At 52.0% G+C, this 21,686-nt stretch overlaps 1 protein-coding gene across 3 annotated transcripts; it reads left to right on the forward strand.

The window, feature by feature from the left end:
- Nucleotides 1-1,458: 1,458 nt before the first annotated feature.
- CX3CL1 (C-X3-C motif chemokine ligand 1) lies at nucleotides 1,459-13,816 on the forward strand. 3 transcript variants are annotated; one of them, XM_061387299.1, is made up of 3 exons: nucleotides 1,459-1,827; nucleotides 8,202-8,322; nucleotides 10,626-13,816. In XM_061387299.1, the coding sequence occupies exons 1-3, from the start codon at nucleotides 1,758-1,760 to the stop codon at nucleotides 11,809-11,811; spliced, it is 1,377 nt and encodes a 458-aa protein (XP_061243283.1). In that variant the 5' UTR covers nucleotides 1,459-1,757; the 3' UTR covers nucleotides 11,812-13,816. The 3 variants fall into 3 exon arrangements, with proteins under 3 accessions (XP_061243283.1, XP_061243285.1, XP_061243284.1); XM_061387301.1 differs by lacking the exon at nucleotides 8,202-8,322 and having other exon boundaries at nucleotides 1,562-1,827; XM_061387300.1 differs by lacking the exon at nucleotides 1,459-1,827 and having other exon boundaries at nucleotides 8,210-8,326.
- Nucleotides 13,817-21,686: the final 7,870 nt, after the last annotated feature.

Below are 21,686 nucleotides of genomic sequence, written 5' to 3' on the forward strand. Positions count from 1 at the left end.
TCCCTGGCCCCTCCCTATTCCTCCTCCCCTTCCTCCCCGCCACCCCCCGCCCCCCCCACTTCTCATCATGGGCAGAACAGAAAGAGCCTGGGACATCAGTTTGTATCACTTCTTGTCCCTCTTTGGGCCTCAATTTCCCCAGCTATACACTGAGGGATGTGAAGGTTACAACTTCATGTCTGAGTGGGCTGGACAGATTCTCTGAGCTTGAGTAGACATTGACCAGTGCCAGGGATGCCCCTCCCTGTCAAGGAGGGTCCAGCCTTCTAGCTCCATACCCCAGACAGCTTTAGGGTAAAAGAGAGGTGCCCCGGGACCTATGACCCCTCTGCCCAGCCCCACCTAGACCAACTGGCTCCATAGCCTGCAGCCGTAGCTCACAGGCAGACTGGCTTTGCTCTGGCTGGCAGCCCAGAGTCGCCTCGGTGAGAGTGGGTTCACGATTAACTCCTGCCCCAGACTGACTGGGCTCCTGCTAGAGTCTCCTGGAGTCTTGGGGATTATTGCCACTGCCTGTGGGGAAGGCAGCCTCGAAAGCTGCTGTGCAGCGCCCATTCACACCAGCAAGCTCTGAGACCAGTTTGGTGGGAGCTAATGGCTAGTCGTGCCTTTACCTCTTGTCACGGCCTCTGACAGAGAGAAAGCCTGGGAAGTTGGAGCTGGGAAGCCCCCTCCTCAGTGATCGACCCAACTCCCTCCTTGAACAGATGGGAGAACGGAGGCCTCACGAGGGGCAGGGATCTTTCAGGGCATGCTGCTGAGTTCAGGACTGCCCGAGGGGCCCCAAGTTACCAGGGGTGACAGCCATGTGTTTCCCCTGGGCTCACAGCAGGCGAGTGGGTGATGGGAGGGAGGAGATGAGGAAAGTGCAAAAGAGGAAAGGAGAGGTAGTGGGGATGGAGGTGGGGAGGCCGGGCTCTTTGCCGTGTCCTGAACAGCCCGCCCACTGGGCCTGCCTGCTCTTCTCTGTGGCGGGGGAGGTGGGTTCTCCTCTCTGATGCTCTCTGTGACTTGGCCCCCTCTCAGGGCTTCAGTTTCCCCATCTGCCCTGTGAAGTGGGGCTGGCGCTTTCTTTCCGCAAGCTTTTGCTGTATTGAGCCCCTACTGTTTGCCAGGTTCCATGCTGGCCTCGGGGAACACCTTGATGAACAAGGTCCCCCAGGTGCTGGGGCGTTGAGAGGTTAAGGGTTAGAGGTCCTTCCTGGCATCGGAGAGCTCCCTCCCAGACCAGGGGAGAGTTTGTCAGACCCCAGACGGCGGGACCCCAGAGTCCTCCTGGCTTGCCTGCCTGCCGCCAGCACTCTCCAGTCCTCTGTCCTTTTGTTTTCAGCCCACTTAGGAGCTAGGGCCCCAGCTCAGACCCTAGGACATGTGCCAGCTCCCAGTAGGAAGGCAGCCTCAGCAGATGGGAGGAGAGGAAGCCCTTTGAACCCTAACAGGCCGGGTCCAGCCTCCCAGGCAGGTCCCCATATGCGGAGCCAGCCCAGTCCCCCCGCCACGAGCCGCTCACCCAGAGCCAGGGAGCTGCTCGCTCGGTTCCTTGGCAACATCCTGAGGAATCCAGTTGCTGCACACGCTCCCTTCCTCTCCCCTCCCACAGCCTGCCTGCTGCCTGCGGGGGCTGGAGGCGGAGGCGGAGGCAGAGGAGCCCCATTATAAATCGCAGCAGAGCACAGGCGGCCAGGGGACCAGCGCTGAGCTTCGACAAGGGCCCCTGCCGCCTGCCTGGAGCCCCTGGACCCCCACCCGCCCCGGCCATGGGTCTTCCGCCTCTCTCGCGGCCGCTCTGCTTGGCTGTCCTCTGCCATTTGGTTGCGCTGCTAGCCGGTAAGTGGGGTGGACTCAGCCATGAGCCGGGTAAGGGGAACCCTTAGCCCCACTTCTGCCCCTCAAGCCTGACAACAGGACCCCCAGAGCCTTCCCGGGTAAGGCTGAGATCCCTGGCCGCCCCTTCTTGACATATATGCCGGGTGGGGGAGGTAGGAGCTGGGTGCGGGGGTAGGCGGGGGATGCGGCTCGACACCTCTCTGGTTGTGTGGTCTGCCCATGGGCTGGAAAAATTTACTCTAACCAGAGACTGTCCCTGCCTGGCCCAGTGAGCAAGGTGGTGACCACTTGGCAGTGCAGGGAGGTGGTGTGGGCAGCAGACGATCCAGGTGTGGGGTGCCGGGAGAGTGGGGGTGGTGGGAAGCCTGAGGAGCCTCTCGGTGGGCACTCGGATGGAGCCCTGGGAGACCGTGGGCTCATCTCCCTTTCCGGGGTTAATATGTAACCCTCGGTCCTGATTCCCATAGTCTCGGCTTGGCCCCAGCCCAGGCCACAGTTGGGACTTTCTCCTGCCCAATTTCGAGGCCTCTCCAGGAGAAGGGACCCAGGACCAGTGGAGGTCAAGGTCATTGCAGCTCATGAATTGGGCTCATCACTGTGCCTCTGGTCTAGCCCCCAATCCCTCTGCCCATGTCTGTCCCCACCCCACCTCCCCCCTCAGGGTACTGTCTTTCTCCTCCAAAGCACAGTTTAGAAAATGTTTTCACCTCCAGTCACTTGCTTTCTGGAGCCTGGGACCTGGGAGGGTATGATGTATCGATCCCACCCAACATGAGTAAGATGGAGGCCCAAAGAGGTTGAGAAACTGACCTGAAGATGCACAGCCAGCAAGTACGACAGGAGAGGGTAAGAGTGGGTGCAGGAGGGAGCGTGGATGCACGCGCCCGCTTCTGTGGATCTCACTGCCTTCAAGAGCTATTTGAGCCAGCCCTATCCTCTGGTAATACCCAGGCCATCTGGCAGATTGAGGCTCAGAGAGGGCGGGAGGCTGCCTTAGGGCACACAGCCAGTCTGGGAAAATGAGCACCAGTCTCTGGTTTCCAGGACACCTCTATGGAGCGCACTGTCCCCCAAGTCCCTCTGTTTGGGGAAAAGCCACTGGTGGGGCAGAGAGCAGGTGAGTGGAGATGGTGCTGGCCAAGCGCTGCTGACCTTCCTGCTTCCTGGGCTTGAACTTCTGAGCCCTGAGGTGTATGGGGACAGTGAGGACTGGAAGATGAGGAGTCAGGTGGAGGAGGTTGCTTGGCCATAGCTGTGACCCTGAGTACAGTATTGCCTTCTTTGGTCCCAGCTGCTGCACCTTTAAATATAGCTATTGCCTATATGTGCGTGGTGAGGCTGAGGACACTTAGCAAGTGGGAGAAAGAGGAGGATCGCTTCTACTAAGCTGGGTTGGGGGGTGGGTTTCTTCTCTGCTAGGATGGAGGAGGGATCCTGGGTGGGGGGCACTCTGGAAGCTCTATCCGGCAGCCTGAGGCTTCAAAACCATCAGGGGCCCACCCTAATCTTGGCCACTGGTTTTTCTGGGAGATATTCCCATTATTCTGACCTTTCTGAGGCTCCGTCTCTCCCGTTTTACAACTGGGCATGTGGCTAGGTTCATCTTGAAAATTCTTAGCCATGCTGACATGTGTGGCTCAGAGAGACCCCCTGGGAGCCCCTACAGGACTTAGGGACTGGACCACAAGCCGGAGAGGCAGAGAGAGAGGGGGAGCTGGGGACTTTGTGGCTACCGCCCTGGCTGGTGCAGGGTGGCTGCGTCAGTTCCCAAATGTGGGTTTGCGGGGCTGTGTCAGGCAGGAGGCGCCTCTGCTTTATATAACAAACCTGCAGATACAAGTCAGAACAGAGAATTTTCCTCCCTGAGCACTGACGCATTCACTCCCACTCAAGCTCTGACAAGAAAGAGGGAAAAAAAAAAACTGAATTAAGCTGCTGTCATCTGCCCCCCCTGATTAAGCAGTAGGGGTGGGTGGGAAAGGCAGAGGAGGATAAATTGAGAGTGTCAGATCCAGGCCTGGGTCGAATCTAAATTAAAAATTCCTCTATTTCCTGTTGGTTGGGATTTTACATGTACAAAGTGGCTTCCTTGTGCATTTTGTTGATTCATTTGGTAGATAAGCCCCTACTATGTGCCAGGTACAATTCTAGGTGCTGAGGCCACATCAGTGAATAAAACTGCCAGTGATCCCAGCTCTTGGGGTTGCTGAATATCAACTGGAAAAGACAGGTAATACTCAAAATGAATTAGTAAAGGATTTGGTCTGTTAGAAGGGAAAAAAAATGCTGTGATTAAAAAAAAAAACAGGGATCGAAGGGTGGTGTGGAAGATGTTGAGATTTTATGTAGGGAGTCAGGGGAGAAGGGGGCATTGAGTGGGGCAGGGGAAAGAATCATGTGGGTATCTCCAGGGCAGTGGTCCTCACTGCTGGAGTTGGCCCCCAAGGAGACATTTGGCAATTTCTGGCCACATTTTTGGTTGTTACGTTTTGGTTGGGAGGTACTCAGGCACCTAGTGCATCGAGGCCACGGGTGATGCCAAGCGCCCTACAGTACATGGAACAGCCTCCCCAACAAAGAACCACGTGGTCCAAAATGTCAGTGGTATTTGCTGTTGAGAAAACTCTGCTCTAAGGGTCCAGATATTTTAAAAGCTTTATTCTCATAACCATCCCATGAAGCAGTTATTATCACGTCCATTTTATAGGGATGGGAGGCTCTGAGAACCTGAGTGACTCGTCTGAGACACACAGCTGAGCAATGGCTCAAGCTCTCCCAGAGACCCAGAACATTCCCATCTTTTCCTGCCTATAACCCTCCGAACAGTCCTTGAGCTCCAGCCTAATGTACACTTCCTCCAAGAAACCTCCATGACCACTTGCAGTTGCAGGTGGTCTCTCCCTCATGTAAACCGCAGCTTCTCTGAGGTCTGTTCTGGAACATGGTGTTTTTTCTTGGCGTTTAAGGCAGCCTAGAATAGTGGATATTGGAGAAGGAAATGGCAACCCACTCCAGTGTTCTTGCCTGGAGAATCCCAGGGATGGGGGAGCCTGGTGGGCTGCCGTCTATGGGGTTGCACAGAGTCGGACACGACTGATGCGACTTAGCAGCAGCAGCAGAATAGTGGATTGTCTTAAGGGCTGGGAGGAAAACCTGACCTGCCACATCTGCCAGCTGTGTGGCCTTGGGCAAGTCATTAAAGCTCTCTGATTCTCAGCTTCCACATCTTTAAAATGAGGATAAAAGTAATCTTTTTGCAGGAATTAATGACAACAGATGTGTGTGGGCTGAGCCTAGTGTCCAATACACCACAGGTGGTCTACTAAGAAAAGTTCTGATACTCTGTGGTTCTCTCTTAGCCGTCCACCAGGTTGAGAGACTTCTGAGGCTGAGATGGGCCTTCTTCATCCCTCTGCTCCTCACAGGGCCTGGTCAGAGGCAAGTCAGCATTTGTTGGTTGACCAAGTGAATACGGTGATCTGATAGCATTTATTGGGATTGAGGTACTCTCTCCGAGCTCAGCATCAGCACCTCTGGGAGAAGGAGTTCAGAGTTAAGGACAAGAGGGCCTGGGTCTTTGTAGATACTCAAAAGTAACTCAAACAGATGTTGGCCAAATCAGGGAGTGGATGGATGGATGAAGGATATGTGAGTGGGCTGGAGAGAGATGGAGGGATGGGTAGATGAAGGGGGTGGAGGGTGCCTAGGTGGACAGGTGGTAGGTAGGTGAGTGGGGCACGGGTAGATTGATGGACTGGAGTGAGTAGGGCTGGGTGGGAGGTAGCCAGGTGGGTGGCAGGGAATGGGTAGCAGATTGACAAGAGGGGGCAGATAAATGGATGGATGGATAGACAGGTAGGCAGGTGGCTGGAGGGGTAAGTAGACTGAGACATTATTTCATTCAATGAATATTTATATCCACCTTAAGCTTGATGATGAGAAACACTGTGACACCAAGACATTCAAGGTCCCTGTCCTCCTGCATTCACACGAGAGTTAATAGACGACTGGCTGGTTGAGACATTATCCCCAGTTACAGAAAAGAAAACTTCAGTTCCTAGAAGGAAAGCCCGCTTGGTTAGTTACACCACCTTCCCAGGCAAAAGCGAGAAGAGAACCTGGCCAAGGCCATCAGGCACCATGGCAGACGGTGGGGACTGTGAGACAGGCTGCCTTTGTGGCTCATTAAGCCCTAGAAGTGGGCATAGTGGATGCAGAGTCAGAAGAGGGCACTGAGCTTCCCTAGTTTGTCCCTCCTGCCCACTGGGCAGCCTCCCCCTGGCTCCAGGTCATCAGAGGCACCATTTTTCTGGGGATTCCCCCCGGAAGTCACCTGCCACTCCAGTCCAGAGGACTGACTCTTGACTCTGCTCAGCAGGACCGGGGGAGGCTGCTGCTGAGTCATTTTGAGGTCCTGCTGTGGGGAAAGTAGGGTGACAAGGCAAGGAAACTTTCATATCCTGGTTCCTCAGAGAGAAAGGGCAGCTGGTGATTCAGGGACCAGCTGCGGGGAGCCCCCCTGCCCCCCTCAGGGGGCTACTAGTGATGCCCCCTGATGGCCTGGCCCTGACCTTGCAAGCCCTGACTCCCCCTACTCCCCACAAGGCAGGGTGGGCTGAGGCAGGGGGTATGATGAGAGAAGAGGCGGCAGATTTTAGAAGGTGTGCGTGCATGCCTGTATTTGGGAAGGCAGAGCATATTTGGTTTCTGTGTCCTCGTGCATTAAGTATTTGTGCAAGAGCAATGTGTGTTCTGGTGGAACCCCGGGGATCACTGGGGACCTCCCAAGCTCTGCAGAAATAAAATAAGTTTGTTCTTTCGGCTCCACTGCCCTGGAAGTCCTAACCTCTAGATTTTTCAAAATCCTCTGAGGTCTTGCTTTGGCTGCAAATGACCTTGACTCTGATCGGAAACTCAAGCTCTTCATTTTTTGGCCTGCCCCTCTTGAACTTATACCAAGCAGAGTAGATTTTGCTGGAGATTTTAGGGGAAGGTAGAGATGCAGTGCAAACCACATTGAATGTTTATATAAAATATCTGGGTTCTCAGCTGTCTGTTGAGTCACCGTCATTCTGTCCTGGGCTTTCTGTCTGACTCCACGTGGGACCCAGCCATCTTAAGGCCCCGCCTATCCCATTCTGCCCTCACCCCATGCACAACCCCATTTCTATCCCTCCTCCCTACTCCTGCTGCCCCAGCTTGTCTTGGGAATCCAAATGGCCCATTTGGTTCCTCTCAGGAGCTGCTTCCCAATTCATCCTGGCTCTTTTTATAGACTATTTATTTCTGTATTCACTTTTTGGCTGTGCTGGGTCTTCTTTGCTGCACTCTGCTTTCTCTAGTTGAGGCTATCAGGGGCTACTCTCTCGTTATGGTGCTCAGGCTTCTCATTTCGGTGGCTTCTCTTGTCGCTGAGCACAGGCCAGAGGGCACTCAGACTCTGTAGTTGTGGCTCCCCAGCTATAGAGCATAGGCTCAATAGTTTTACTGCACGGGCTTAGTTGCTCCACAGTATCTGGGATCTTTCCAGATCAGGGATTGAACCCGTGACTCCTGCTTTGGCAGGTGGATTCTTTACCACTGAGCCACCAGGGAAACCCTCATCCTGACTCTTAACGGCAGAACAAAGGATTGTCTACTCAGCACGCTGCTTAGAAGGTGGTTATCGTTTTATATTTAAATTTTTTGTTACCTGCTACTTCGGCCTGGTGGCATGTATGCCTTTATGTGGTTTTTTGTTGTTGTTGTTGGGCATATATATGTGTCATTACGGTAGTTGCCGGTGACCGTGATGTATACAGGGAATACACATGGGATGTGAATGGACAGAGATCTAGGGGTGTCTCAGAGGCTGCGGAAATGGATCAGGCTGAGATGGAGGGATGGGATCCCGATGCGACGGGGTGAGAGTTGAGCAGGTGACTTACTAGAGTAAGAGCACGGTGCGGGGAATGGCAGGGTTACGGGTCCAGATGGGCCGGGAGCCAGGCCTGGCAGGAGAGCCTGTTCTGTCACTTGCTGGCTGTGTAACCTCAGGTAGATCCTTGTCAGTTTCACACTCCTCTCCCCTGGTGAACCCACTCCAGCAACTGAATTTTAAAATTAAATAAGATGTGCCAGACAATAAGAGCTTTATAAGAATTCATTTTCCTCCATCCTTACAACAAACCTGTGAAGTAGATTCTACTGCTGTCCCTATTTTACAGGTAGGGAAACTGAGGCCTAGAGAAGTTTGGCCGGGGACAGAGGGCTGAGGTCAAGGGTGTGGGGCATTGGTTCTGGCTAGGAGGGTGCGTCTGGGACAAGCTGGCATGGGGCTGGGAAGCCAGATGTCCACAGACAGTCCCGCTGACTGGGGGCCTCTGTGGGGTTAGGGCAGCAACACGGTGTGAACAAGTGTAACCTCTTCTGCAACAAAATGACCCAGAAGATTCCCGAGTCTCGTCTAGTCGGCTACCAACGAAATCGGGAGTCCTGCAATGATGGAGCTGTCATGTAGGTACTGCCCTCTCAGCCTCTGTATTCCTTTCAGCCCCTGGTCTCTGCTAATCCATGTCCACATCCTGTCACCCCAAACTGGGCTCCTGGCCAAGGGCTTTCGGCAAGTGTTCCTCTTGCTCCTGACCTGCTGGCCTCCTCGCTGACCTTAATATCCGTGCCCTGAGCAAACATGAGCCGTGACATTCCTGAATAGCCTGGAGAAGCCATCCGGGGTGGTAATTCCTACTGGGCCAAAGGGTGTTTTATGCAGCACTGGAACCTGCTGGGTTTCATGGGAGAGGAAAAGCATGGTGTTCTGAAAGTGCAGGCTCTAGACCCCAGCAGATCTGGTGTGAATAATGCCTTTACCGCTTACAGTCTGGGTGGCCCCTGTGATCTTATCTACCCTCTGGGCTCTGGTTTCCTTATCTGTTAAAATGGGTAGTTTTGAGGAGAATGAAAGCTCTTGGCAGTGTGCCTGGAAGCTGCTAACAATAAGAGAGGCCAAGGTTATAATCACCATTGAACAGATAAGGAAACAGAATCCCTCCCAGACTTCAGACTTCCAGGAGGGGTCAAGCCAAGCCGGCTTCACCTGTGGGTGTTAGGACTCCTGGCCATCTTGGCTGCTTGCTCATTTGGGGTCCCTCTTGGGTACTGCCCAGTCGCCCAGCCCTCAGGCCTTTCCCCAGGACTGACCTTTGGGTCCTAAAGCAGTCTCAGCCAGACCCTGACTCCTGGCAACAGGAAACAGCCTGTTCGAAGCCTGTTTCCCAAGCTAAAGCAGGCTTTCTTTAGCCCAGCTAAAGAAAATTGTACTTCCTCCCACTGATTACTAAGAGGGCAAGTGTGCTACAGCCTGACCTCTCTGCTCATCTGTCAAACCTCACTTCCCCCACGCTACCCTATATGTTTGCTTCTCTTTTGTAGGCGAAGGGGAAGTGGGATGCTCCAGAGAGGGGATGACAGCACTGGGACAGCACTGTGCCTGTGGGTCCTTCAGGGTCATGCTCGCTTTCTGGACCTCTCTGGCTTCTTAGCATATTGGAGACAGGCACATTTTTATTACCCCTCTAAGCCTCAGTTTTCTAATCTGTAAAATGGGGATGTATATAGTAGCCATCTTGCAGAAAGGGTATGAAGTTTAACCAGACAAAATTTCCAGCACAGGCCAGGGTGTGGAGCAGGGGTCCCAGCCAGTTCTGAGCTGTAGTCTTGGTACTAAGCCACATGCAGGCTTCAAAGGAAGCTCAAGATTTGGATGGAACTCAGGGTCCTGAAGGAAGGAATGACCACCGACTCCAGTATTCTTTGAGCTTCCCTGATGGCTCAGATGGTAAAGAATCTGCCTGCAATCCAGGAGACCTGGGTTTGATCCCTGGGTTGGGAAGATCCCCTGGAGAAAGGAATGGAACCCACCCCAGTATTCTTCCCTGGAGAATTCCATGGACAGAGGAGCCTGGTGGGCTACAGTGCATGGGGTCGCAAAGAGTCAGACATGACTGAGCATCTAACACTTTCACTCACATTTCACTTTCAGGGCCCCATCAGGGCCACCATATAGAGAGTTGTAGCACCCTAGGGGCCCTTGTAGCCTGAGGATACACTCTAGGAGAGGAGAGAGGTCCAGAGGGCAGCCTTCAACTGAAGGAGAGGAGGAAGAGGAGGTTATGACATTGAGTCTTTTCCACCACCAAGCTTGCCAGTCACACACCTCGTGGCAGAAAACACCTGGGATATCTCCCAATCATAAAACTCACAGCGAAGAGCCCCCATCTTCACGTTCATGACGTTATGACTTACATTTTTATTGTCTTTCTGGTCAGGAAGATCCCCTGGAGTAGGAAATGGCAACCCACTCCAGTATGCTTGCCTGGGAAATTCCATGGACAGAGGAGCCTGGTGCATATCAGTCCATGGGGCTGCACAGAGCTGGACACGGCTGAGCGACTGAGTTTTCATGCACACACTCTGAACCAGGTGCTTCACATCCTTTTCATTTTTTACAATAACACAGAAGCAGGTGACCAACTTGTCCTGGTTTGCTGGAATTGTCACAAAAAGACCCCTTCAGTCCCAGTTTTTCTGGGATGGTTGGTCACCCTGCAGAAGACAGGACTCTCTTTCCAGTTCTCAGGTGAGAACACAGAAGTTCTGTGAGCTGAGCTGCCTTGGGTAAGAAGCTCACAGCTCACAGCTAGTAAGTGGTGGGGACTTGATTTCCAGCCAGGTCAGCTCACCTGCAGAGATTTTGTGTGATGCTCCTACTCCACGTGGCATCTAAGCATCACTGGCTCTCTTGTCTTCCTTCCTTGCAGCCTGAAGACTGTGAAGGGTAAATCATTCTGTGCTGACCCAAAGGAGGAATGGGTCCAGAAAGCCATGAAGCACCTAGACCACAAGGCTTCTGTGTCTCAAAAGAGTGGCACATTTGAGAGGCAAACCAGTGAGGGCGAGCCCAGGACCACCCTGGGCGCCAGGGAGATGTACCGGTCTGCTGCCTCAGAGGTGAACTTCACGGGCGAAAGCAGTAGTCTGGGGGCAGAGAGTGCCTTGGGGACTTCGCCAGGAGTGGCTGGTTCCATGGGGACCAGGTCCTCCTCCACTTCAAAAGCTCCAGATGGAGGGACTCAGAAAATTGAGCTTTTCAACGAGGCTGCCTTCACCACCGCCACGTCTTGGCAGAGTTCTGCTGCCGACCAACCTGAGGCAGGCCTCTGGACTGAGGGGAAAGCCTCTGAGGCCACCTCCACCCTGGTCCCCTCCACCCAGACCCTCCCCACCCCAGTCCCCTCCACCCAGGCCCCCTCCACCCAGACCCTCCCCACCCCAGTCCCCTCCACCCAGACTCTCCCCACCCCAGTCCCCTCCACCCAGGCCCCCTCCACCCAGGCCTCCTCCACCCAGACCCTCCCCACCAAGACCCTCTCCACCCAGACCCTCCCCTCCCTGGTCCCCTCCACCCCGGACCCCTCCACCCAGGCCCCAACTCTTTCCTACGCTGTCTTAGAGGACAGCAGTGGGCCTGGAAGCCTAACTGTGGGAATCAAGGTACAGGACTCTTCAAAGAACTCTCTAGGGTCCAAAGAAATGAGTCCCTCTTCAGCTCACACGGATGCCTTCCTGGGGTCGGCCACGGTGTCCAGCATCTTCGAGGTCACTGTAGCCTCTGAAGGGACCCCCAGCATGGATGCACTGGCCTCGGGCAGCTGGGGCCCTGAGACTGAGGAGCTCCCCAAGGCCAAGGAACCCATTCTCACCACCGCAGGCCCCCGGAGTCTGGGCATCCTTATGACGTCTGTCCCCGACTCCCAGGTGGCCACGCGAAGGCAGGCCGTAGGGCTGTTGGCCTTCCTCGGTCTCCTCTTCTGCCTGGGGGTGGCCATGTTTGCCTACCAGAGACTGCAGAGCTGCCCTCACAAGATGGTGGGGGATGTGGTGGAAGGGATCTGCTATGTCCCCCGGAGCTGTGGCAGTAACTCGTACGTCCTGGTGCCAGTGTGAGCTCCCCTCCTGCCTGCGTCTGTCCAGTCATTCAACTCAGCGGCCCGGGGTCCCCCATCCTCACACTCACCCTCACCCAAGGGTCTGGCCCAAGCTGGGATGATTGGAGCAAGGAGGCAAGGTCATCTGGGTGGGTCTTCTCCCAGCTCCTGGGGGCCACCCTTGACCATTTGTGACCTACTGTGGACAGAACAGGTGGCCTCCCCAGCTCACTCCAATGTCCCAGGACAAAAAATGTCCCTCTGCTGTTGGCTGGTTAGAGGGTCCCTTAGACACCATGCCAGCCCCCATGAACAATTATTTACTGAACGCCCAGCCCCCTGTGTTACCATGGACATTCCATCTTACAAATGAGCCTCAGGTCAGGCCTCTCCTGCCCACTCCCTCAGACCTCATCGCGTCTCTTGGTCCCGCTGCGGTCGCCAGCCACCCCGGCCACCTGCGGTGCTAGTTTTCCATGTCCCCTGTACAGACCCCATGCCCCAGGAGGGGACCTGTCTTTTCTTGCATGAGGTTAGTGTGGTGTTTCCCGGGACTGCTCCCATTGAAGGTTCTGCCCTTGGGCAGGCATTTTGGGAATGAGAGATGAAGTAATCTGCTGGCTTGGATTCCACTCTCAGCACCCCTCACCCCCCACCCCCGACCTCCGCATCTGTGAAGGAACATTGACTATAAATGTAAAGGCTGGGAGTTTAGTCCCAGGCCCTCACCAGTCCATCAAGACATTCATCACTCTGGTGTCTCATCTGTGAAAGGGAAGAGGGATGGTAGATATGTGGCAATAACCTCTATCCCTGTCAGGCATCACTAGTTGATCCAGAGACCCCTTTCTGCAGACCCTGGGTGCAGCTTCTCAACCTTCACAGTAGAGATGCTCTCAAGCATCGATGAGACAGGCATATCCATGGATGCTGTGACCAGGAGGTCCAGCCCCCACCCCCACCCCCCGCCCCCCGGCGACTTGTGACAGCCTACCAGGTCACAAGTGACAGGCTGTGGGAGGAGCAGAGGCCTGCAGGCTCCAAGAAAGGAGCCAGGGAGCAGCTGCAGGCAGTAGCCACACCCCTTCCTCCTCCACTCCTTCATGAGGGACCCAGGTCCAGCGTTTTCTCTTTCTTTCCCGCAGCCTGGGTTCCTCTTCCACCTCTCACTCCTTGAAAACACTGTCCTCTGTATTCTGAGCTCTTCCTGCCTCCCCTTCACCCCCACCACAGGCAGGGCCAGGCATTTCCATGATGTTTTCCATGATATCAGAATCCACCATGGAAACCTGAGGTTCCCATGTTTATTTCTGAAAGGGACTCTGTCCTGTGGGGAGAGATGGGCAGGGGAGGGGAAATTGTGGACATGACGTCAGAGGTTCCCTTTTAGGCACTGAAGACTCAGGCAGGCCTGGGTGGGGCTGAAGGCTTTCTGGACTGGCCAGCACCCCACCATCAGAGCCAGACCTGCAAGTCCCACCCCCTCAGGGTCTCTGGTGGCAGCTCCCCACCTCCCTCTGGCTGTCTCTGAAGGTGTTCTTTGCGCCCCACCAGAGGAGCCTCCCATGGGCCAGGCTCTTCCATGTACAGGTGGCATGCTCCTTTGCAGACAGATGCTGAGAGAGTGCACACGCGGCTCTGGTCCACAGAGAGAGGGAAGCCAGCTTTCCCTGTCTGCCTGGCCCTCCTCCATGCCCGTGAGGGTCTGGCTTGGGTTGGGGGCACTCTGACCACTCAGAGAGGAGGACAGCAGATCTGAATGCACTTTTGGGGTTCTTCTTGATGGGGAACCTTCAAGGGATGGGGCCCAAGTGATGGGGCTCCCACCTGTGATAATGCGGCTGGGGACAACAGTTACCCCTTCCACAGACTTTGTGAGGTCCTCTTGAGAAGGACAGGAACAAAGACAATTTGGGGAGGGCTTTGGAAGGAGTTGGTTGATGCTTTTGCTTTTCCAACCCTATCGCCAACGTCTGTGTCATTTTGTATTTTACTAATAAAACTTAAAAGTCTTGAGTGTGCAATATAGTTGTTTTTCCTGGGTCAGACTCAGCAACCGAGGCCTCTGGGAAGATGGAACAAAGGAGGAGCCAAGACTGTCTGGGGAAGTGGGACTTCTCCGGCACACCAGTGGATATGACTCTGTGCTTCCACTGCAGACGATACTGGTTCGATCCCTGGCCCTGGGGTCCGCGTGCTGCAGGGCGGTGTGGCCAAAATAAACAAAAGACTCTCTATGGAAGCATTGGAGACCCCTGGGGCAGAGGGGCAGCAGGAGAAGGGGCCCTGGGAACAGGGGTGAGGGCGGCTGAGCCTCTAGCCTAGTTCTGCTCTGCCCAGGTATGTGACACTGGGCATGCATAAAATCAGGTGAGACTTCACTCTACACCTGAAACTAACACAACATTGTTAATAACTATACTTCACTATAAGAAATTTAAATTTTTTTTTAAAGATTTTAAAAAACCAGGTGAGAGATTTCCAGCAGCTTCCATCCCTGGCAGGAATTATATTCCCTTATGAAGTCCCCCACCCTGCCCCCTCCCACTGCGCAGGCCTCTAAACAACCATCTTGAGGGCCTTGGTATCACCATTAGGGATCTAGTGACCCACGGGAGCAAACTGGGCCACATTTTCCTCTTTACAGCCTCAACTCACTGCTGGTCCAGATAAAGATCAAAGAAGGATTACTTCTCAAGGGACTTGGGTACTCAGAGGTGTGACTCAAGTATGAACCGCCAGTGCCCAAGGTGGCATCATGAGCTGCTCTGTACAGTTGCGTAGACTGGAAACTGCAACGTGCCAAAGGCCAAGTCCAGCTTATTATACAGTATTGCATCAGTCTTGAATATTCATGGGAAGGACTGATGCTGAAGTTGAAGCTCCAATACTTTGGCCACCTGATGTAAAGAACTGACTCATTGGAAAAGACCCTGATGCTGGCAGGAGGAGAAGGAGAACAAGATGGTTGGGTGGCATCACTGACTCAGTGGACATGAGTTTGGGCAAACTCCAGGGGACAGTGATGGACAAGGAAGCCTGGCATGCTGCAGTCCATGGGGTCTCAAAGATTTGGACATGACTGAGCGAATGAACAAATAATTGCATGGATTCTTAGACACACACTTCTTTTTTCACGTTGTAATACCTTTGGAATCAAGATGTGTCTTACAGTCAATGACTTGTCACAGTTTAATTGACAGGTCTTTTGTTCTCTACTAGTAGTTTATTAAATGTCAGAATGTTTTGCATTAGAGGCATTTTAGGTTTGATGTCTACATGGAATTTTTGTTTTTAATTAGAGGCAACACTTAAGAAACAGGAAATTACACACACCAGCCTACTTTTCTAGGTTCTCTTAAGTAATTTGGAAGGTCTCAGCCCCACTGTGTGCTGTCACCCCCAAGATGATGGTGGGTAGGGCCTGAGCCATGGCTGACCCTTGAGATGGAGCAGGCCAGGGTGACAATCCTGAGTTCTCTACCACCCCTTCCACTTCTTGGCGTTCCGGATTCCAATGGCCATGTCAATTGCCATTTATCATCACCCTTCTCTTGTTTTTCTCATAGAGAGGATATTTTTCTCTTAGCCCAAGTCTTCATCAAAAGCGGGACCAGGAAAGACAGCATATGATGGGCCCTTAATTTTTCTTACATGCAGCTTCCCTCACTTCACCACCTCCTGAGCCCCATAGACATTTGGGTTTGAAGTTTCTGCAAGAATCTGAGATTGCTGCCTCGCCACTCAGCTTGTGGGATCTTACTTCCCAGACCCAGGATAGGACCCATGCCCCCTGCAGTGGGAGCCCAGAGTCCTAACTACTGGACCACCAGGGAAGTCCCTGCAAATTCTAGTACTGCCCTTAGCAGCACACAATAGCTTTCCTGTTCCACTCCAAGTCCAGGCCCTCCTGCTTTTGCCCGTTCCCACCCCCAGGAAGGAGCTGGAGGCAAAGTCATAACCCCTCAACACCTGAACACCGCCCTTTCAGCAACGTGCAACACCAGCAGTGGCTTTGAAATGAAAATATTTGTCCCTGATTTTTCATCACATTCTCAGATAAGGTTAAGCTCTTCATGTTCCAGAAGAGAATGGAGAGCAAAAGAAATTTTTATTCTCCTTCAGTCCAGACCAACTCCCTAGGGATTTGGGGCTTGATTTTTCTCTTTCAGTTGTGGAGCTCAACTTTAGCTGAAGTGATTCCCCACAATTAGTGCAGAGTTTGATGGAGACTTGAAAGTGGAAGTGAAAGTCACTCAGTCGTGTCTGACTCTTTGCGACCCCATGGACTATATAGTCCATGGAATTCTCGAGGCCAAAATACTGGAGTTGGTAGCTGTTTGCTTCTTCAGGGGATCTTCCTAACCCAAGGATTGAACCCGGGTCTCCCGCATTGCAGGTGGATTCTTAACCATCTGAGTCACCTGAGGCCTCTGAAAACTTTGATAGAGTGATCAGGGCTCTGAGATATAATATACTATTACTAATAATATAATATTATTTATATTATTATCACTGTTGTTGTTGAGTTGATAAGTAGTGTCCAACTCTTTGCGACCCCATGGACTAGAGCATGCCAGGCTTCTCTGTCCTCCACTATCTCCTGGAGTTTGCTCAAATTCATGTCCACTGAGTCTGTGATGCTATCTAACCATCTCATCCCCTGTCATCCCCTTCTCCTCCTGCTCTCAATCTTTCCCAGCATCAGGGTCTTTTCCAATGAGTTGGTTCTTCCCATCAGGTGGCCAAAGTACTAGAGCTTCAGCATCAGCCCTTCCAAGGAATATTATTATGTTATAATATTTTTATAATATCATATTATAATAATAGTAATATTATTATTGTTATTAAAATAGCCATTGTTTATTTAATGTTTACCACATGCCAGGCAATACACTAAATTCTTTATGTACCAGGGCTTCCACTTGCAGATGATGAGAGTAAGGTTTTCAAAGTCCACAGGACTTGCCTGAGGTCAAACAGACTGTAAGCAGCAGAACTGGAACCTGAAGTCTTTCTCCAGGACTTGAATCTTAACCACCGTTTCTAAAATTATGAGCCACAGATTGTCAAAAGTAGAGACTCCAGAGCTCCACTTCAGTCCTGCTGAATTCAGGGATGGGAGAGCTGAGAGTCTGCACTTTAAAGCCGTTGCCTCTTTCCTCCCGCCTTCCTCTCCTCTCTTTCCCTCCCCGCCTTCCAAACTAGGGGATTTGGCACCTAGCCAGAGTTTTAGAGCCCTCCGCACCAGGCCAGCCTGCCTCCACCCCACCTAGGTGTGCAGGGTCCTTTGGGTGACAGCTACCGGCAGCCCTCTCACCCTCTGCCCTTTGCTGTTATTCCCCTTTGCCTCTCCTGTGTCCTCTGTACATTCCCCAAAAGGGTGAGGCCAGGCAGAAACACACAAATGAATGGTTGGGAATTTCCAGTGTGAAGCTGAATAGTAAGCGCCTGGGAGCCATGAAGTGTGTGTGTACACATGCCCTGCTGCTCCTGTGTACTGGGATTAAAGAAGAGATCTAGGGCCAGAATGCCTTTCCCCAAATGACCGCAAACTTCAGCTGCCAGACACACGCAGGATCTCATCAACCTTACCAAATTGGCTGGAAGAGCTGGTACCTCTGAACCTAGGAGGATTCCAGAGCAGGGCACCTGTGGGAAGAGATGCCTCTCTCTTACCTTCAAGGGATCTTTTGTCCCCAGGGGAAAGAACTAGAATTATTTCTAATGAGCATCTTGCTATTTAGCAATACAGAAGTGGAATGTAACATGGTGATCTTTGGCTGTGTGACTTTAGGAAAGTTGCTTAATCTTTCCAGGCTTTTGGTTCTACTTTAGTAAAGTAGAATTCACGATCAAAGAGTTTGAAACGTCCTTTTTCTACTCAGTTTTGTTATTGGTTACCCAAATAAGACTGTGGAATTATAAGAGAGAGATATATATCAGTCTTCTTGGTTTTCAGTAAAGGAAGATAAAGACATGATATAGTGTCAGCAAGCAGATAAAAATAATTTATGACTTGCATAATTTTTTCCCTAAGCTAATGGATGCTGTTCAAGTTGATGGAACTTTTTTCCTTCTAAATTGCTTTTGAACTTGGCAAGGTCAAAATACTGGCATCCTAATTAGAACCAGACTAGCAAGATGTCTGAATCTGAGACTTGGACAGAAAGGAAAGTTAGTTTCAACATCAATTTCTCCGAGCATTTCTGGCTTGCTTCCCCTAAGCACTCAAGAGGGCCACTCTTCTTGTTCCCTTGGGGTTGGTGAGGTGCCAAACAATCAATTCTGAGCTGGCAGTGGGAGTAAAGTTTGTCAAACCAGATTCAAACATTTAATTATTGGTGAGAAACCCTTGAGAACTTTTAGTTCCTGGAGCCAGAACTTGGCAATATTCCAGATGATGACTGACTGATCCATTACCCTGGTTCCCAGAGTGAGGGTGACTCAGAACCTCCAGCCACAGAAAGAGCCCCAGCAGCTCCATGTGGAAGAAACAGAACTTTGCAGTTTTAAACCAATGAGAGTTTGACGCTATTTGTCATTGCAGCGTAACCTAGCCTATCCTGATTGATGCGGCAGTCAGGAAGAAGAAATATATTACTTGGACTTAGCAGGAATGACTTGTCAGTTACCTGCATGATACTATTGAAAACTTGAACCATTTCCTTAACTGGGGTAAACAGGCTTTCCAAGACCAAACTTGCCCCTCTATCCTTGCTCTGCTTGCAGACAAAATGAAGGCCACCCTTAGCCTGTCAGCTATTAATGGATTTAATCTGGAATTCTTACTGAGTGGACGTGGAAAGAAGAAGCGTTTTGTAGCTCCTCTGAAATGCGCTGATGCTGAGGAGTTCTAATGACTCAGATATGCTGGTGATCCCTTGCAGCAGACAAGGAAGTAAATGTGGAGAAGAATATTAAAATGATTGAGCACCAGCTGTTTGCCAGATGATCTAGACTAACCAGTCTCTAACATAGCTCCAAAACCCAGAAGTCCAACCAGGGTAACCTTGGCCTCTTGGCACAGAAATCTGGCACAGTTCTAGGGACTGACAAGTTCGTTTCGGTGTTTTTGTTTTCCCGGAGCATTTCAACCGTCCTGCTGGCTCCAGTTCATTTCCCTTGATGTTGATTCCCCCATCCTCATTATAACCCTCACGTGACCTGGCTAATTTCTGTAAGATCCATGAGAGCAGGCATTTGTGTGTGTTGGTCTGTGCTCCAGTGACCACCACCCACCACAGGTCCTGGAAGGAGAGAAAGAGGGGTGGAGCCAGGGCCCACAGCCATCTGTGTCCACTGGCACTCTCTGACCTGATGCCTGTGCCATGCCCCTTCTGATTTATGGAGGCCCACCCATCCATGGGTGGGGGGCGGGAGGTACATTTCAAGGCCTTTCCTGGTGAAAATATTTAATTGTCTCCAAGTGATGTCAGAGACTTAAAGTGGCCTTCTATGAAGATGTGATCACCCCAAAAGCCCTCTGAACCTCCTCCACCACATCCTCATCAATAAATTGCTCCTCAGGCCCAACAAGGGCCCCCAGGAAGCCTGGACTGGGTCAAGGCTCTGACTGTCATGCAGACCCACAGAGGAGTGAGCAGGGGAATCCAGCAGCCCTGGGATCTCAGGCGTCTCATTGTGGAGGCTTCTGCCTGCCTGGACATTTGCCTGGGTCTTCCCTTCTCCTCCCCACCCCTGGCTCTCACTGTACCTGTGCAGCCTGTTTCCTGGTTTTATACATCATCATGACTACCATTAGCCTGACAGAGTTGGAGTTCCATGCGCATGAACACTGAGATGCCCAGTTGGCAGCCCCCAGGTCGCCTTTCCAGGGCGTCAGGATTAGAAGCAGTGGGGCTCCCAGGTAGGGTGGGTAGCATGGGAAAGAGGAAGAGTTTATTTATTGCTGAAGACACCGATGACTAAGACACTGGCCTCCTCAGTGGGAGGTTCACCATCCCTGTCACACACCACTGTGAGTCTTTGAATGAATTTTCTGATTTAATCCCTGTTCCAGCTCTAAGAGGAGGTCCATAGAAGTCCCATTTTCGAGATGGCAGTGCTGAGGCCCAGACTGATTAAGGGTACTTACCTTGACCAACCTGGCAGACAGCCCAACTTCAAAGACCCTACTCTTCTTTTTGTCAATTGTAGCATAGTCATTGTACAGAATAGCATACAATGGTAAAAGCAAAGAAATACATTGGTACCTGTCCACATACATGACTCTCAAGTTCAACACTGCAAAAGGTGAAAGCACAGATACCATATGACAGTATTAATATGAAGCATAAAAGCATGCATTAACAGTGATATATATGATTTAGGGACACACACATATTAGTAAAATAGGAAGAAATGCATGGGACTAGTGGGTGCCCCATCCAGAGTCCTCTAATCCATAGAGGAATGGATTAGGAGAGATGCATGGGGCTTCCCTAAGCAGAAATATTGACTCTTACCTGGTTAACTGTGCTGGTGTCCCACCCCGAGCCCCACTCACCTTGGCTACTTTCACTTCTAACTCTCACTTTAGAGCCTTTCTGGGGCCAAAAAGAAGCTCCCTGGAGGAGTCACACCTTCTCTGGGTTTCTGTCCCTTTCCTGCCCTCATTCCCATGCTCTTCCCTATCTACCCTGGAAGCACATCTTTAATGAGGCCAACCACAGACAGTGAAGAGAGCCAGTCACCCCACTCCCCAGGCTGCAGCCCATGGGGAGGGCAGGGATGAGGAGGGGCTGGCTGGAGGAGGAGAGGTTAGACAGGCTGAGAGAGGCTTCAGGGAGTGGATGGGGAGTGGGTGGGACAGACGCCCAGCTCCCTAAGGACATCTATACTTTCAGTATGATCCCAATAAAAATGCCAAATTATTTTTGGAGTTAGTGTGGATAGTTTTAGTTTAAAAAAAATTGAGACTGGAGTGTTGAAGGAACGGAGACAAGGCAGGAAGGAGGAGGGATGCTGAGACAAGTGGGGTTGAGGGGAAAGCCCTGTGTGTGGCAGAACAAGCCACAACCCATCTGGCCAGGCCTGGAGTGCTGCAGAGTGCTGGCTTCTCTCTAGAAAGGGAACAGGGCCCCCTCCTCTGGGGCCCATACTTCTCAGGTCTGGGTCCTGCTCAGATGTGGCCACAGCTGCTATGAACCCTCTGCCCCCACTGGGAGAGCCATAATCCACGTAGGTCTATGCCACGTGTCATACACCCCAGTGCTGCTGACCTTGTCCCTGCTGGCTTGTCTGCAGTGGCTGAGACTGCTCAGGAATGTGGGGAAACCTCTAGCCTTTCAAAGAGGCCAGGTTCACCAGGCTCCTTAGACAGGGTGCCATGTTCTCTTTCCAGGATGCTGGGCTCTGAGAGCTGACCCTGGTGCTGAACAAACCTTTGGAGCACAAGTGTCAGATTGGATAAGAAGGACCCTGCCAGGCAGGCTTCCAGGCTCAGAGCAGGCTGCTGCAGACTTCTGACATCCAAATGAAAGGTCTGTCATTGCTCTTGAGGGCTAAGTGCCTTGGACTGGCAGCCCAAACTAGAATGATCCCAGTGCCTTCAGGAGACCAAACACCTGCCTGTGAAAATACTTGGAAACTGGGATAAGTGCTCCCTTGAGAGAGAGAGTTGGATTCTAGCAGTGAATAAAAGGAACTGATTTACAGGGCTGGAGCGGGAGCCCAGATGAAGTGAGTGAGATTCCAGGCATGAGTGAGATTCCCCTCGCTCATCACAGGGAAGAGCGAGACACCATGAGAAGTGCTTCCCGGAACAATACCAGCCATTATTCATCCTCTCATTGGATTCTACCAGGATGTATGGTGGGCCCTCCATGTGCCAGGGGATATGCTTTGTTGAAAGGCCTTTGTCCCTGGGAACTTACATTCCAGTGGAGATGG

This window comes from Bos javanicus, chromosome 18, assembly GCF_032452875.1.
Source record: "Bos javanicus breed banteng chromosome 18, ARS-OSU_banteng_1.0, whole genome shotgun sequence".
In the NCBI taxonomy this organism is placed as follows: domain Eukaryota; kingdom Metazoa; phylum Chordata; class Mammalia; order Artiodactyla; family Bovidae; genus Bos; species Bos javanicus.